The sequence below is a fragment of the Pristiophorus japonicus genome, unplaced genomic scaffold (assembly GCF_044704955.1).
Source record: "Pristiophorus japonicus isolate sPriJap1 unplaced genomic scaffold, sPriJap1.hap1 HAP1_SCAFFOLD_1416, whole genome shotgun sequence".
In the NCBI taxonomy this organism is placed as follows: Eukaryota; Metazoa; Chordata; class Chondrichthyes; family Pristiophoridae; genus Pristiophorus; species Pristiophorus japonicus.
Window position 1 is genome coordinate 38,685 of NW_027251089.1, and position 16,487 is coordinate 55,171.

The following is a 16,487-nucleotide window of genomic DNA, read 5'->3' on the forward strand; positions in this document are numbered from 1 at the left end:
GCTGTCTCCGCAAGATCTTGCAAATCCCCTGGGAGGACAGACGCACCAACGTTATCGTCCTCGACCAGGCCAACATCCCCAGCATCGAAGCACTGACCACACTCGATCAGCTTCGCCGGGCAGGCCACATAGTTCGCATGCCTGACACAAGACTCCCTAAGCAAATGCTTTATGCGGAGCTCCTTCATGGTAAACGAGCCAAAGGTGGGCAGCGGAAACGTTACAAGGACACCCTCAAAGCCTCCCTGGTAAAGTGCGACATCACCACTGACACCTGGGAGACCCTGGCCGAAGACCACCCGAGGTGGAGAAAGTGCATCCGGGAGGGCGCTGAGCTCACCCACCCACCCCTTCCCTCGACGAATGTCTGTCCCACCTGTAACAGGGTCTGTGGCTCTCGTATCGGACTGTTCAGCCATCAAAGAACTCACTTTGGGAGTGGAGGCAAGTCTTCCTCAATTCCGAGGGACTGCCTATGATGATGATGATGATTTGCTTGAATGTTACTGAGGACCAGGCCAGGAATTGTATCGGTGAGTGTCCTTGTGAGATGTAGTGACAGGGTTTACTGGTGAATCTTCAGCCTGTCATATTGCGGGTACAGAGGGTACATTTGATTGTGAGTTGCAGCTTCAATCGGTTCGTTGAGCGAGCTGGACGTTTGTGGGAGGAAGCGCCATAGCAAGCCGTACATCTGGGGAAGGTCGGAACATAAAACTGAGTGCGGCACTCCCTCAGTGCCGCCCCTCCGACAGTGCAGCGCTCCCTCATACTGCCCCTCCGACAGTGCGGCGCTCTCTCAGTACCGCCCCTCTGACAGTGCGGCGCTCCCTCAGTGCCGCCCCTCCGACAGTGCGGCGCTCCCTCAGTACCGCCCCTCCGACAGTGCGGCGCTCCCTCAGTACCGCCCCTCCGACAGTGCGGCGCTCCCTCAGTACCGCCCCTCCGACAGTGCGGCGCTCCCTCAGTACCGCCCCTCCGACAGTGCGGCGCTCCCTCAGTACCGCCCCTCCGACAGTGCGGCGCTCCCTCAGTACTGCCCCTCCGACAGTGCGGCGCTCCCTCAGTACTGAGCCAAGCTGCCTTACTGAACTGGAGTAGATGCCTTCAGGGACGGTTCAAACTTGAATTTAACTCGCAGATATTGATTATGGTATCTAGGGATCGCATGTGTGCAGTATTATGATACCATTAGGTGCACTTGAATCAATACATTCCCACGACAACTAACTGCGCCAGCCAATAATTCTACAGCCACCGTTTTGCTCCAGTGTGTGGGAGGGTTTTTCAGTCTTTTTATGCTCCCTCAGCCGCTCATCAGGATATTCAGACAGATGCAATCTCCCTCCTAGCTTTTGTTGGTTAGAGGATCTATTTCCATTTTGTGCTGCAAGGATCTCGATATCTGCCTCATTCTCTCAAGTACAGGGACATCACTCACCAACACAGCACTGCCCCTCCGACAGTGCGGCGCTCGCTCAGTACGGCCCCTCCGACATTGCGGCGCTCCCTCAGTACCGCCCCTCCGACAGTGCGGCGCTCCCTCAGTACTGCCCCTCCGACAGTGCGGCGCTCCCTCAGTACTGCCCCTCCGACAGTGCGGCGCTCCCTCAGTACCGACAGTGCGGCGCTCCCTCAGTACCGCCCCTCCGACAGTGCGGCGCTCCCTCAGTACCGCCGCTCCGACAGTGCGGCGCTCCCTCAGTACCGCCCCTCGGACAGTGCGGCGCTCCCTCAGTACTGCCCCTCCGACAGTGTGGCGCTCCCTCAGTACCGTCCCTCCGACAGCGCAGTGCGCCGCTCCCTCAGTACTGCCCCTCCAACAGTGCGGCGCTCCCTCAGTACTGCCCCTTCGACAGTGCGGCGCTCCCTCAGTACTGCCCCTCCAACAGTGCGGCGCTCCCTCAGTACTGCCCCTTCGACAGTGCGGCACTCCCTCAGTACTGCCCCTTCGACAGTGCGGCGTTCCCTCAGTGAGGTCTATATTCACCCCTCCTCCCCTAAGGTGCTGACTCTCACTGGGGTACAATTATGACATACAGCTCCTGTTTGTGAGCCTGTGGGGCGTCAGGACCACCATGCGGGGTCTGCCTGTCTTTTACTCATCAGGGTCTGGAACAGAGTCGCCACCAAGCGCAGCTCTCCCCTGTCTGGAGTGGCGGCTGTCCTGCAGGAGCCGCTGCTCGGGGAATCCATACCTCCACGACCGCGGTTTTAGGGGGCAGGCGGACAAGAGGGTTGTGGCTGGCGAGGTGACCAGGGTCAGGGACCTGCTCGATGGCGGAGGAGCGGGCTGGATGGCGCCTGAGGAGCTGGCACACGCCTAAACTGGGCCAATGTCCGCCGCGCGGCCAATGCCATCGAGTCGCTAAAAACAGCTCTGGGCCCTGACTCCGTTAGGTGTGTCGTGGAGGCTCAAGCACGTGGGGAGATACCGTCCGAACTGACACCCGTCCGGACGGAATTCCTCATTGGAGCCAAGCCCCGGAACCTCCCTCGGGAGTCGACGCCTCACAACTTGAGCCTCCTCGGGGAAATCCCCTCCGTGCCTTTCAGTTCTGCGCGGAGGGGTTTCCTGTCCGAGCTGCCCCTGCACACTCTCAACCTTGCCATCCTCGTCTGCCGTCCGGACACGCCATGGCGCACCATCTTGCCGTCCGGAGGAGGCGGGGGTCCCCGATGGAGTGCTCTCTACATGGGAATCCTCCCACTGTTTATCGGGGACTTGGCCTGGAGGGTGGTGCATGGAGCAGTCTCGTGCAATAAATTTTTAAGTCGGTTCACGGGCTCCCAGACCTGCATTTTCTGCGGTCTGGAGGATTCCGTGTTCCATGTTTTTATGGAATGTGCGAGGTTGCAGCCCCTGTTCTATTACCTGAAGGGGCTGCTCCTCAAATTCTGGTTGCACTTCAGTCCCACACTCCTGATCTTTGGGCACCCTGTGCAGAGGGGAGCAGGAAGGCCTCCTCGTAGGCCTGCTCTTGGGCATGGCCAAGGGGGCCATCAGCTGGTCCAGGCAGCGGGCGGTCGAGGGGGTCGTTCAGCCCGACTGCCTGCCTCTCTTCCGCGGTTACATCCGAGCCAGGGTGTCCCTGGAGATGGAGCAGGCGGTGTCCACCGGTACGCTCGCGGCCTTCCGCGAGAGGTGGGCGCCGGAGGGACTGGAGTGCATCATCACTCCCGGCAACCGAATTTTAATTTGATTTTGATTTGTCAAGGTGTTCGTTAGTTAACTTGTGGCGTTTTTTGGGCCCTTACAAAAGAGGGGGGGGGGCACTTGAACTAGCGTTCTACCAAAATAGTTGTAGAGCTGTTGAGTGGGAGTGGCTTAGCCAGTCACGTGATATTCACAAGCCTCAATAAAACCCCGGCCAGTTGGGTTCGGGGGATCCACGATGGGGCAGGTGGTTGTGAGCCTGGTGGATGAACCGATAATGTGCGGTGTGATTGTTAAACCTTTTGCTCATAAACCAACCAGTTCTTAATATGACTTCTTCAGCAAAGAACTCACGAAGCAAATACACTGCACCTGCGGAGAGGGAAGTAGGGTATCCTTCATCAGGAACCTTGCCAGGGAATTGCTTTTTTCAAAGAAATCCTTGTTCCGAGTTGTTTATGGTGACGGTTCCAGGTCAGACAGTAACTTCTGTCTCCCCGAGAGACTGGAATAGCGAGGCAGACACTGCACAGTCTATGTCTAGATGCTGCCCAGTCCAGGAACGGAGATTAAACATTCCCTCCCGCATTGACACACAGACACAGTTCCGCCTGTAACTGCCTGTCTGTCGACACTCCTCACACGCAGTCCTGTTACACACACACACACACACAAAGCCGTACGCAATACTTGCCTTTATCAGCCCAGGCGTAGAATACAAGAGCAGGGAGGGTTATGCTCGAACTGTATAAAACACTGGTTAGGCCACAGCTGGAGTACTGCGTGCAGTTCTGGTCACCACGTTACGGGAAAGATGTGATTGCATTGGAAAGGGTGCAGAGGAGACTCACCAGGATGTTAGAACATAAGAAATAGGAGCAGGAATAGGCCCCTTGAGCCTGCTCCGCCATTTAATACGATCATAGAAACATCGAAAATAGGTGCAGGAGTAGGCCATTCGGCCCTTCGAGCCTGCACCGCCATTCATTATGATCATGGCTGATCACCCACCCCAGCAACGCCCCCTCCACACCCCCCCGACCCCAAGGACCACATCCAACTCCCTCCCGAACACATCCAATGAACTGGCATCAACAACTCTCCGTGGCAGGGAGCCCCACAGGCCAACAACTCCCCGAGTGAAGAAGTCTCTCTCCATCCCAGCTCCAAACAGCCTACCCCCCATCCTAAGACCATGCCCTCCCCCCCGCACCCAACCCGCCCCGTCCCGTCAGAATCCTTCCCAAATTCCGGATGTCGAGCCCCCAGCCCCGGCCACCCCGGAGCCAAGGCCCCCGCGACGCCAACCACACCACATCCACCAACCGCCATCTGCGCAGTCAACCCGCCCACCCCACTCCGAACACTCCCCGCACCGAGGCACAGAGCCCCCAGGCCCGCCCCTCCTACACACTTCGCCACCCCCCAGACCTCCGCTGCAATGTGGCCCCTCCCGTCCCCCGCCCTGGGTTTCTCCACCCCCCACCTCCACCACTCTCCCCTCCATCCCCCGCCCCCGTCTCCCCTCCACTTCCCTCTGCCTCCCCGCACAGGCTCCCATCTTGGGGGCAGCAACCTTCTGCAGCCGGGAATTTTAGCCCTCCAGCGTGGAAGTCCTGCTCCCGCCGCAGAATTGGCCTGACCACCCCTCAATTGAAGCGGAGTGTAATTTCCCACACTCCGCTTCCCTTGGGGGCAGTAACCGGGGCACGACTGGATGCTCCGATGGCTGATCCGATCATGGACTCAGTTCCACTTCCCTGCCCGCTCCCCATAACCCCTTAATCCCTTTTCAGTTGCCAGGACTGGAGAATTTTAGCGCTGAGGAAAGATTGGATAGGCTGGGGTTGTTTTCTTTGAAACAGAGGAGGCCGAGGGGAGACCTTATTGAGGTGTATAAAATGATGAGGGGCCTGGATGGAGTGGATAGGAAGGATGTGTTTCACTTGGCAGAGGCATCAACAACCAGGGGGCACAGATTGAAAATAATTGGGGGGAGGTTTAGAGGGATTTGAGGGGAAATTTCTTCACCCAGAGGGTGGTGGGGGTCTGGAACTCACTGCCTGAACTTTTATCTTGTGCAGTAACCTTTTATGTGGCACCTTGTCAAATGCCTTCTGGAAGTCTAAATACACCACATCCACTGGTTCCCCTTTATCCACCCTGTTCATTACATCCTCAAAGAATTCCAGCAAATTTGTCAAACATGATTTCCCTTCATAAATCCATGCTGACTCTGCCTAACCCAATTTTGCTTTTCCAAATGTCCTGCTACTGCTTCCTTAATAATCGACTCCAACATTTTCCCAACCACAGACGTTAGGCTAACTGGTCTATAGTTTCCTGCTTTTTTGTCTGCCTCCTTTTTTAAATAGGGGCGTTACATTTGAAGTGCCGTAACCTACAGGGCTACGGACCGAGAGTTGGAAAGTGGGATTAGGCTGGGTGGCTCTTTGTCGGCCGGCACGGGATACGATGGGCCGAATGGGCCTCGTTCTGCGCTGTAAATGTTCTCTGATTGTAACCCCGCGCTATGCCTGAATAAAAACAGGAAACGTCTGTGCAGGGAAAGAGAGTAAACGGTTCAGGTTTGTGACCCTTCCTCAGAACTTGAAAAAGTTTGAGATGTGACAGATTTTTAAGCAAGGGCGGGGGCAGTGAAAGTGAGAGGGGATAGTGAAGAACTAAAGTCTGTGACGGGGTGGAAGGCAGGAGAGATTAAATGACAAGGAGAACAACTTGTATTTATCATCATCATCATAGGCAGTCCCTCGGAATCGAGGAAGACTTGCTTCCACTCTTAGCATGAGTCCTTAGGTGGCTGAACAGTCCAATACGAGAACCACAGACCCTGTCACAGGTGGGACAGCCAGTGGTTGAGGGAAGGGGAGGGTGGGACTGGTTTGCCGCACGCTCCTTCCGCTGCCTGCGCTTGGTTTCTGCATGCTCTCGACATCGAGACTCGAGGTGCTCAGCGCCCTCCCGGATGCACTTCCTCCACTTAGGGCGGACTGGTCTTTGGCCAGGGACTCCCAGGTGTCAGTGGGGATGTCGCACTTTATCAGGGAGGCTTTGAGGGTGTCCCTGTAACGTTTCCACTGCCCGTTTGCCGTGAAGGAGTTCCGAGTAGAGCGCTTGCTTTGGGAGTCTTGTGTCGGGCATGCGGACAATGTGGCCCTGCCCAGCGGAGCTGGTCGAGTGTGGTCAGTGCTTCGATGCTGGGGATGTTGGCCTGGTCGAGGACGCTAACGTTGGTGCGTCTGTCCTCCCAGGGGATTTGTAGGATCTTGCGGAGACATCGATGGGTGCTATTTCTCCAGCGACTTGAGGTGTCTACTGTACATGGTCCATGTCTCTGACCCGTACAGGAGGGCGGGTATCACTACAGCCCTGTAGACCATGAGCTTGGTGGCAGATTGGAGATCTTGATAGTGCCTTTAACGTATTGAAACGTCGCCGTGCGAATTACTTGCTGTAGCTGCACGCTAACTTTGTGTGTGCCGTGTATGTGGATGCCCAGATACCTCTGTACTGCAGCATTTCGTAATCTCTCTGTTGTGTATGGAGAAAGAGTCAGACTGAACACTATGAGCTCAAAGTAAAATGGGACCTTAGTCTTTTATTGCAGGTCTCCAGAGTGTGTCTCCAACCTGTGAGGCCTCCTTAAATACCTGTGCTCCCAAGGGATTATGGGATCCCTTGGGACTCCAGGGGATGAGCCCTCTGGTGGCTGTACGGAGTAAATACAAGTTTACATGTATAACACTCCGTTTAAATAATAATTTGCTTTCCTTTCTTCATTTTTTTGCCTGGCCCGCCTCACGTTTTCTGGGGGGGGGGCGGGCGTGTTTTTGTTCGCCCCTGCAGGTTCTACTGGGATCTTACTATGCTGCTGCTGATGGTGGGGAACCTGATCATCCTGCCGGTGGGCATCACCTTCTTCAAGGACGAGAACACCCCCCCCTGGATCGTCTTCAACGTGGTGTCCGACACATTCTTCCTCATCGACCTGGTGCTCAACTTCCGCACGGGCATCGTGGTGGAGGACAACACCGAGATCATCCTGGATCCCCACACCATCAAGATGAAGTACCTGAAGAGCTGGTTCCTGGTGGACTTCGTCTCCTCCATCCCCGTCGACTACGTCTTCCTCATCGTGGACCTGGAGACCCGGGTGGACTCCGAGGTGTACAAGACAGCTCGGGCCCTTCGCATCGTGCGTTTCGCCAAAATCCTCAGCCTCCTGCGCCTACTCCGGCTCTCCCGTCTCATCCGCTATATCCACCAGTGGGAGGAGGTGAGCATCACACCCTCCAACCGCGCCCATGGCAGCTCTGCCTGCAGTTCCTGCCCCCATACTTTCGAAAGGATATACTTTGCTTTGGAGGCAGTTCAGAGAAGGTTCACTCGGGTTGATTCCGGGAGATGAGGGGGTTGACTTTATGAGCAAAGGTTGAGGAGGTTGGGCCTCTGCTCATTGGAATTCAGAAGAATGAGAGGTGATCTTATCGAAACGTATAGAATTACGAGGGGGCTCGACAAGGTGGATGCAGAGAGGATGTTTTCACTGATGGGGGAGACTAGAACTAGGGGGCATGGTCTTAGAATAAGGGGCCGCCCATTTAAAACTGAGATGAGGAGGAATTTCTTCTCTGAGGGTTGTAAATCTGTGGAACTCGCTGCCTCTGTGAGCTGTGGAAGCTGGGTCATTGAATAAATTTAAGACAGAGATAGACAGTTTCTTAACTGATAAGGGGGCGGGCAGGGAAGTGGAGCTGAGCCCATGATTGGATCAGCCATGATCGTATTAAATGGCGGAGCAGGCTCGAGGGGCCGAATGGCCTACTCCTGCTCCTATTTCTTATGTTCTTCTGTTTTATGTTCATTGCTAGAGCTGTCCAATTAGTCCCACTCTTTTCCCCCCCCCTCACCCACCGCTCTTCCCCCTGCCTTTGTTACCTCCAGACTTGACTATTCCGACCCTCTTCCATCCGGCCTCCCAAATCTCAGCTGCCCCCCGTGTCCTAACTCGCACCGAGTCCCGCTCACCCATCGCCCCCTGTGCTCGCTGCCCATTGTCCTAACTCGCACCGAGTCCCGCTCACCCATCCCCCCCTGTGCTCGCTGACCTACATTGGCTCCCGGTTAAGCAACGCTTCGATTTCAAAATTCTCATCCTTGTTTTCAAATCACTCCATGGCCTCGCCCCTAACAATCTCTGTAACCTCCTCCAGCCCCTACACCCCTCCCTATCTCGGTAACCTCTTCCAGCCCCTACACCCCTCCCTATCTCTGTAACCTCCTCCAGCCCCTACACCCTTCCCAATCTCTGTAACCTCCTCCAGCCCTATACCCCTCCCTATCTCTATAACCTCCTCCAGCCCCTACACCCCCTCCCTATCTCTGTAACCCCTCTCTAGCCCCTACACCCCTCTCTATCTCTGTAACCTCCTCCAGCCCCTACACCCCTCTCTATCTCTGTAACCTCCTCCAAGCCCCTACACCCTTCCCAATCTCTGTAACTTCCTCCAGCCCTACACCCCTCCCTATCTCTGTAACCTCCTCCAGCCCCTACACCCCCTCCCTATCTCTGTAACCCCCCTCTAGCCCCTATACCCCTCTCTATCTCGGTAACCTCTTCCAGCCCCTACACCCCTCCCTATCTCTGTAACCTCCTCCAGCCCCTACACCCTTCCCAATCTCTGTAACCTCCTCCAGCCCTACACCTCTCCCTATCTCTATAACCTCCTCCAGCCCCTACACCCCCTCCCTATCTCTGTAACCCCCCTCTAGCCCCTACACCCTTCCCTATCTCTGTAACCTCCTCCAGCCCCTACACCCCTCCCTATCTCTGTAACCTCCTCCAGCCCCTACACCCCTCCCTATCGCTGTAAACTCCTCCAGCCCTACACCCCTCCCTATCTCTGTAATCCCCTCCAACCCCTACACCCTTCCCTATCTCTGTAACCTCCTCCAGCCACTACACTCCTCCTTATCTCTGTAACCTCTTCCAGCCCCTATACCCCTCCCTATCTCTGTAACCTCCTCCAGCTCTTACACCCCTCCCTATCTCTGTAACCTCCTCCAGCCCCTACACCCCTCCTTATCTCTGTAACCTCCTCCAACCCTACACCCCTCCCTATCTCTGTAATCCCCTCCAGCCCCTACACCCTTCCCTATCTCTGTAACTTCCTCTAGCTCTACACCCCTCCCTATCTCTGTAACCTCCTCCAGCCCCCACACCTCTCCCTATCTCTGTAACCTCCTCCAGCCCTCCCCCCCTCCCTATCTCTGTAACCTCCTCCAGCCCCTACACCCTCCCTATCTCTGTAACCTCCTCCAGCCCCTACACCCCTCCCTATCTCTGTAACCTCCTCCAGCCCCACAACTTCCCGAGATGTCTGCGCTCCTCAAATTCTGCCCTCCTGAACATCCCTGATTATCATCGCTCCACCATCGGTGGCCGTGCCTTCAGCTGCCTGGGCCCCAAGCTCTGGAACTCCCTCCCTAAACCTCCCCGCCTCTCTCTCCTCCTTTAAGACGCTCCTTAAAACCGACCTCTTTGACCCAGCTTTTGGTCACCTGTCTCTAATCTCTCCTTATGTGACTTGGGGTCAAATTTATCTGTTTCTCTGTAACACCGCTGTAAAGCGCCTTGGAACAGTTTACTACGTTAAAGGCGCTATATAAATACAAGTTGTTATTATTAGAACCACAGGAGGAGGCCATTCAGCCCATCGTTCCTGTGCCGGCTCTGTGAGGAGCGATCCCATCAGTCCCACTCTCTCCGCAACCCCCCCCCGCACTTTCCCCCCTGAGCCCGGCAAACCCCCACACACCTGCCTTTGACTGTGTGTCGGGCAAGTAGCAAATCCCAGGTGAACGACTCAGTTTGGCGAGGCTCCCCCATTGGCTGATTGTGACGGCCTTCTGTTCTATTGGCTAGATCTTCCACATGACCTACGACCTGGCCAGTGCGGTGGTGCGGATCGTGAATCTGATCGGGATGATGCTGCTGCTGTGTCACTGGGACGGCTGCCTGCAGTTCCTGGTCCCCATGCTGCAGGACTTCCCCGAGGACTGCTGGGTGTCTATCAACCACATGGTGGTGAGTGCGGTGGGGGGGTGGAGAGGGAGGAGGGTGGGGGGGGCAAGGGGAGGCCGCGGGGGGGTCGGGGTGGGAGTGGACAAGGGGGCAAGGGTGGGGCCGGGGGGGAGGAGTGGGGGCCAGGGTGGGGGGGGGGGGGCGCCCAAGAGAGGGACGGTGGAGGGGGTGTGGAACAAAGGCGGCGGCGAGGAGAGGAACAGGGGGATGGGAGGAGTGAGGGAGGGACAAGGGGAGGAGGGAGAGAGAGGGGAGGAGGGGAGGGAGGGAGAGATAGGGGAGGAGGGAGGGACAAGGGGAGGGAGGAGGAGAGAGGGAGGGAGGAGGGTAGGACGGGAGGGAGGGATGAGGGGAGGGACGAGGGCAGGAGAGAGGGATAAGGGGAGGAGGGGAGGAAGGGAGGGATAGGGGAGGAGGGAGGGACAAGGGGAGGGAGGAAGAGAGAGGGAGGGAGAAGGGGAGGACGGGAGGGATGAGGGGAGGAGGGAGGGAGAGATGAGGGGAGGAGGGAGGGAAGGGAAGGGAGGAGGAGCGAGGGACGAGGGGAGGTGGGAGGGGGAGGAACGATGAGAGGAGGGAGTGAGGGAGGAAAGGAAGGGGGAAGGGAGGGAGGCGGAGGGGAGGAGGGAGAGAGGAGGGAGGGAGGGAGGGACGAGGATCGGGGTGAGGCAGCACCTGACGAGGCTCAGTCCCCATTCAGACCCTCCCTCCTGGCCTGACCTACGGCGATGGACAATCCGGGGGCTGTTTCAGCTCCTGATGCCAGGCGCTGGTTGAACAGTCTGGTCTTTGGTACTAGCCGATCTCCGGCCCCGAGGAGACTGACCCTGCACCTTTTCTCCCCGGCAGAACGACTCGTGGGGCAAGCAGTATTCGCACGCTCTGTTCAAGGCCATGAGCCACATGCTGTGCATCGGGTACGGGCAGCAGGCCCCCAAGGGCATGACGGACGTCTGGCTGACCATGCTCAGCATGATCGTGGGGGCCACCTGCTACGCCATGTTCATCGGCCACGCCACTGCTCTCATCCAGTCCCTCGACTCATCCCGGCGCCAGTACCAGGAGAAGGTGAGCCCGTCTGGGGCAACGGCGGTGGTGGGGGGGTGGGTACGGGGGAGGGGCGGGGGGGAGAGGGGGAAAGAGAAAGAGAGAGAGAGTGTGAGGGGGGGGAGAGAAGGACAGAGAGAGAGAGGGGGAGAGAGAGAGAGAGGGGTAACGGTGGGGGGGACGGGGGAGGGGGCAGGGAGGGGAGAGGGGGAGGGGGAGAGAGAGAGAGAGAGAGAGAGAGGGGAGAGAGAGATAGAGAGAGGGGTAACGGCGCGGGGTGGAGGGTACGGGGCAGGGGGCAGGGCGGGACGGGGGGAGAGGGGGAGAGAGAGAGCGAGGGAGGGGGGAGAGAAGGACAGAGAGAGAGAGAGAGAGGAGGGAGAGAGAGAGAGAGAGAGAGGGGTAACGGCAGGGGGAGGGGGCAGGGAGGGGGGAGAGAGAGAGAGAGAGTGAGGGAGGGGGGGAGAGAAGGACAGAGAGAGGGGGAGAGAGAGAGAGGGGGGAGAGAGAGAGAGAGCGAGAGAGAGAGGGGTAACGGCGGGGGGTGGGGGGTACGGGGGAGGGGGCAGAGAGGGGCGAGGGGGAGAGAGAGAGAGAGAGAGAGTGAGGGAGGGGGGGAGAGAAGGACAGAGAGAGAGAGAGGGGAGAGAGAGAGAGAGGGGTAACGGCGGGGGGTGGGGGGTAGAGAGAGAGGGGGAGACAGAAAGGAGAAAGAGAGGGGGGAGAGAGAGGGAAAGAGAGAGAGGGGGAGAAAGAGAGAGAGACAGAGAGAGAGGGGGAAAGAGAGAGAAGGAGAAAGAGAGAGAGGGGGAGAAGGAGAGAGAGAGGGAAGAAAGGGAGGGAGAGGGAAGAAAGAGAGAGAGAGGGGAGAGAGAGAGGGGGGGAGAAAGAGAGAAAGAAAGGGAGAGACAGAGAGAAAGAGAGAGAGAGGGAAAGAGAGAGAGAAGGAGAAAGAGAGAGAGAATGAGAAAGATAGAGAGGGAGAGAGAGACAGACAGAGAGAGAAAGAATTGCATTTCTATAGCGCCTTTCACGACCACCAGACGTCCCAAAGCGCTTTACAGCCAATGAAGTACTTTTTGGAGTGTGGTCACTGTCGTAATGTGGGAAACGCGGCAGCTCAATTTGCGCACAGCAAGCTCCCACAAACAGCAATGTGATAATGACCCGGATCATCTGTTTTTAGTGATGTTGGCTGAGGGATAAATATTGGCCCCAGGACACCGGGGAGAACTCCCCCTTCTCTGACTCAGTCACAGGCTGGTAACAACTCTCAGCTTTTCTCAGCACACACTTGCCTTGATCACACAGTGCTGCATATTTAACGTCCTTTGCAAAAGGAGCATTTAAATTACAGTCAGTGCAAGTGGTGAGAGGATAAATCAGTGAAATAATGACCCAATTATCTACCCTGACACCTAATGTATCTCCGCAGGGCAGAACCTGCTCACATAGAGCAGTGCCGGGGCAGCGGGCGAGGGAGGGGAGGGAAGAGCATAGATAGAGAGAGAGATAGGAAGGGAGGGATAGAGTCACAGAAAGAGAGAGATAGAGATGGAGAGGGAGCGAGAGAGGGAGAAAGGGAGAGGGAGAGTGAACGAGAGGAGGAGAGGGAAAGATAAAGAGAGAAGGAAAGAAGACTTGCATTTATATAGCACCTTTCACGACCACCGGAGGTCCCAAAGCGCTTTACAGCCAATGAAGTACTTTTGGAGTGTGCTCACTGTTGTAATGTGGGAAGCGCGGCAGCCATTTTGCGCACAGCAAGCTCCCACACACAGCAATGTGATAATGACCCAGATCATCAGTTTTTTAGGGAATGAGGGATAAATATTGGCCCCAGGACACCAGGGAGAACTCCCCCTGCTCTTCTTCCCCATGGGTTCTTCCACGGCAATCTGAGATGGCAGACAGGGTCTTGGTTTGACGTCTCATCCGAAAGAACTGCCCCTCCGACAGTGCGGCGCTCCCTCAGTACCGCCCCTCCGACAGTGCGGCGCTCCCTCAGTACCGCCCCTCCGACAGTGCAGCGCTCCCTCAGTACTACCCCTCCGACAGTGCGGCGCTCCCTCAGTACTGCCCCTCCGACAGTGCGGCGCTCCCTCAGTACTGCCCCTCCAACACCGCAGTACGGCGCTCCCTCAGTACTGCCCCTCCGACAGTGCGGTGCTCCCTCTGTACTGCCCCTCCAACAGTGCGGCGCTCCCTCAGTGCTGCCCCTCCGACAGTGCGGCGCTCCCTCAGTACTGCCCCTCCGACAGTGCGGCGCTCCCTCAGTACCACACTGGGAGTGTCAGCCTGGATTTATGTACTCAAGTCTTTGGAGTGGGACTTCAATCCACAACCTTCTGACTCGGAGGCGAGAGAGAGTGGTATCCACTGAGCCACAGCTGACACTGGAGCGAGAGAGAAAGAGAGGAAGGGAGAGAGACAGATGGAGAAAGAGAGCGAGAGAGAGAAAAAGAGAGAGAAAGAGAAAGAGAAAAATAGAGAGATGAATAGAGAGAGATAGAGAAAAAATAGACAGGGAGAGAGAGAGAAAGAGAGAGAGAGATAGAAATATAGAGAGACAAAGAGAGATGGAGAGAGAGAGAGAGAGAAATAGAGAGATGGAGAGAGAGAGAGATAGAGACAAATAGAGGGACAGCGAGAGAGAGAGAGAAATAGAAATGGAGATAGAGCGACAAATAGGGAGATGGAGAGCGAGAGAGTTACACAACTAGACAGAGAGACAGAGATGGAGAGAGACAGAGAGATGGAGAGAGAGAGAAAGTGAGAGACAGAGAGACACAGTGAGGGACAGAGAGAGAGAGAGAGAGAGACAGTGAGAGACATGAAGATAGACAGAGAGAGAGAGTGACAGTGAGGGACAGTGAGAGACAGTGAGAGGCAAAGAGAGAGACAGTGAGAGAGAGAGACAGTGAGAGTGAGGTAGAGAGAGAGACAGTGAGAGAGAGAGAGTGACAGTGAGGGACAATGAGAGACAGAGAGAGAGAGACAGTGAGGGACAGAGAGAGAGAGAGTCAGAGAGAGAGAGAGAGACAGTGAGGGACAGAGAGAGAGAGAGTGAGGGAGAGAGAGACAGAGAGAGAGAGAGTCAGAGAGAGAGAGTGACAGTGAGGGACAGAGAGAGAGAGAGTCAGAGAGAGAGAGTGACAGTGAGGGACAATGAGAGACAGAGAGAGAGAGACAGTGAGGGACAGAGAGAGAGAGACAGTGAGGGACAGAGAGAGAGAGTCAGAGAGAGAGAGAGACAGTGAGGGACAGAGAGAGAGAGAGAGTCAGAGAGAGAGAGTGACAGTGAGGGACAATGAGAGACAGAGAGAGAGAGAGACAGTGAGGGACAGAGAGAGAGAGAGAGAGAGTGAGAGAGAGAGAGACAGAGAGAGAGAGAGTCAGTGAGAGTGAGGGAGAGAGAGAGACAGTGAGGGACAGTGAGAGAGAGACAGTGAGAGAGAGACAGTCAGTGAGAGTGAGGGAGAGAGAGAGAGACAGTGAGAGAGAGAGAGAGAGTGTCAGTGAGAGAGAGAGAGAGAGTGTCAGTGAGAGTGAGGGAGAGAGAGAGACAGTGAGAGAGAGAGAGAGAGAGTCAGTGAGAGTGAGGGAGAGAGAGAGACAGTGAGGGACAGTGAGAGAGAGATCCCAGCATTTGTAGACAGTGAGGCTGACAGATGGGCTTTGATCAGAATAGCTCCTTGTGCCAGCCACACACTTGGGGAGAGCGCGGCTCCTGCGGGTGTCTGCGTATGAGCTGAATGCAGTTATGAGTGAGCTGTGTTTGCTTGTTTGTGATTGCAGTACAAGCAGGTGGAGCAGTATATGTCCTTCCACAAGCTGCCAGCCGAAATGCGTCAGCGCATCCACGAATACTACGAGCACCGTTACCAGGGCAAGATGTTTGACGAGGAGAACATTCTGGGAGAGCTTAGCGTCCCTCTGCGAGAGGTGAGTGGGCAGAGGAGAGGTTACTGAGATAGTCCCTTGCATATCGGCTCACTGGTCTTGCAAAAAGCCCTCTATAATGTATTCGCTTCGTGGTTTCATGGCTCTAGAATTCATGGCAACACATTGCTGTTAAGAACAAGTTGGTTTATTCGTGAAAGGTTTAACAATCACACTGCACATTACCAGTTCATCCACCAGGCTCACAACTGCATGCCTCGACCCCCAAACCCAACTGGCCGGAGTTTTATTGAGCCTTGCGAACATCACATGATTTGCTAAGCCCCTCCCAACTCAACAGCTCTACAACTATTTTTAATCTAACTTGAAATCAAGCGCCCCTTTTTGCTTAAGGCACAAATTTCCAAATAAAACTTTAAAGGGAACTTAAATGAAATGAAGATTCTGTTCCCGGGGGTGATGATGCACACCAGTCCCTCCGGCGCCCACCTCTCGCGGAAGGCCGCGAGCGTACCGGTGGACACCGCGTGCTCCATCTCCAGGGACACCCTGGCTCGGATGTAACCGCGGAAGAGAGGCAGGCAGTCGGGCTGAACGACCCCCTCGACCGCCCGCTACCTGGACCGGCTGATGGCCCCCTTGGCCAGGCCCAGGAGCAGTCCTACGAGGAGGCCCTCGGACCTACCCGCTCCCCTCCGCACAGGGTGCCCAAAGATCAAGAGTGTGGGACTGACGTGCAGCCAGAATATGAGGAGCGGCCCCTTTAGATATTGGAAGAGGGGCTGCAACCTCACATAGAAACATAGAAAATAGGTGCAGGAGCAGGCCATTCAGCCCTTCTAGCCTGCACCGCCATTCAATGAGTTCATGGTTGAACATGCAACTTCAGTACCCCCTTCCTGCTTTCACGCCATACCCCTTGATCCCCCGAGTAGTAAGGACTTCATCTAACTCCCTTTTGAATATATTTAGTGAATTGGCCTCAACTACTTTCTGTGGTAGAGAATTCCACAGGTTCACCACTCTCTGGGTAAAGAAGTTTCTCCTTATCTCAGTCCTAAATGGCTTACCCCTTATCCTTAGACTGTGACTCCTGGTTCTGGACTTCCCCAACGTTGGGAACTTTCTTCCTGCATCCAACCTGTCCAAACCCGTCAGAATTTTAAACGTTTCTATGAGGTCCCCTCTCACTCTTCTGAACTCCAGTGAATACAAGCCCAGTTGATCCAGTCTTTCTTGATAGTTCAGTCCCACCATCCCAGGAATCAGTCTGGT

The 16,487-nt window shown here is 55.9% G+C and overlaps 1 protein-coding gene across 1 annotated transcript in view; it reads left to right on the plus strand.

Moving 5' to 3' along the window:
- The window catches only part of LOC139242653 (potassium/sodium hyperpolarization-activated cyclic nucleotide-gated channel 3-like), a gene marked incomplete at its 3' end in the record, with an annotated part of 43,041 nt that overhangs the window by 15,333 nt on the left and 11,221 nt on the right, over positions 1 to 16,487 (plus strand). The window contains exons 2-5 of the mRNA XM_070870456.1: positions 7,025 to 7,454; positions 10,104 to 10,265; positions 11,112 to 11,330; positions 15,108 to 15,254. Of these exons, the coding sequence (XP_070726557.1) occupies positions 7,044 to 7,454; positions 10,104 to 10,265; positions 11,112 to 11,330; positions 15,108 to 15,254 (939 nt within the window). The remainder of the gene's footprint in view (positions 1 to 7,024; positions 7,455 to 10,103; positions 10,266 to 11,111; positions 11,331 to 15,107; positions 15,255 to 16,487) is intronic.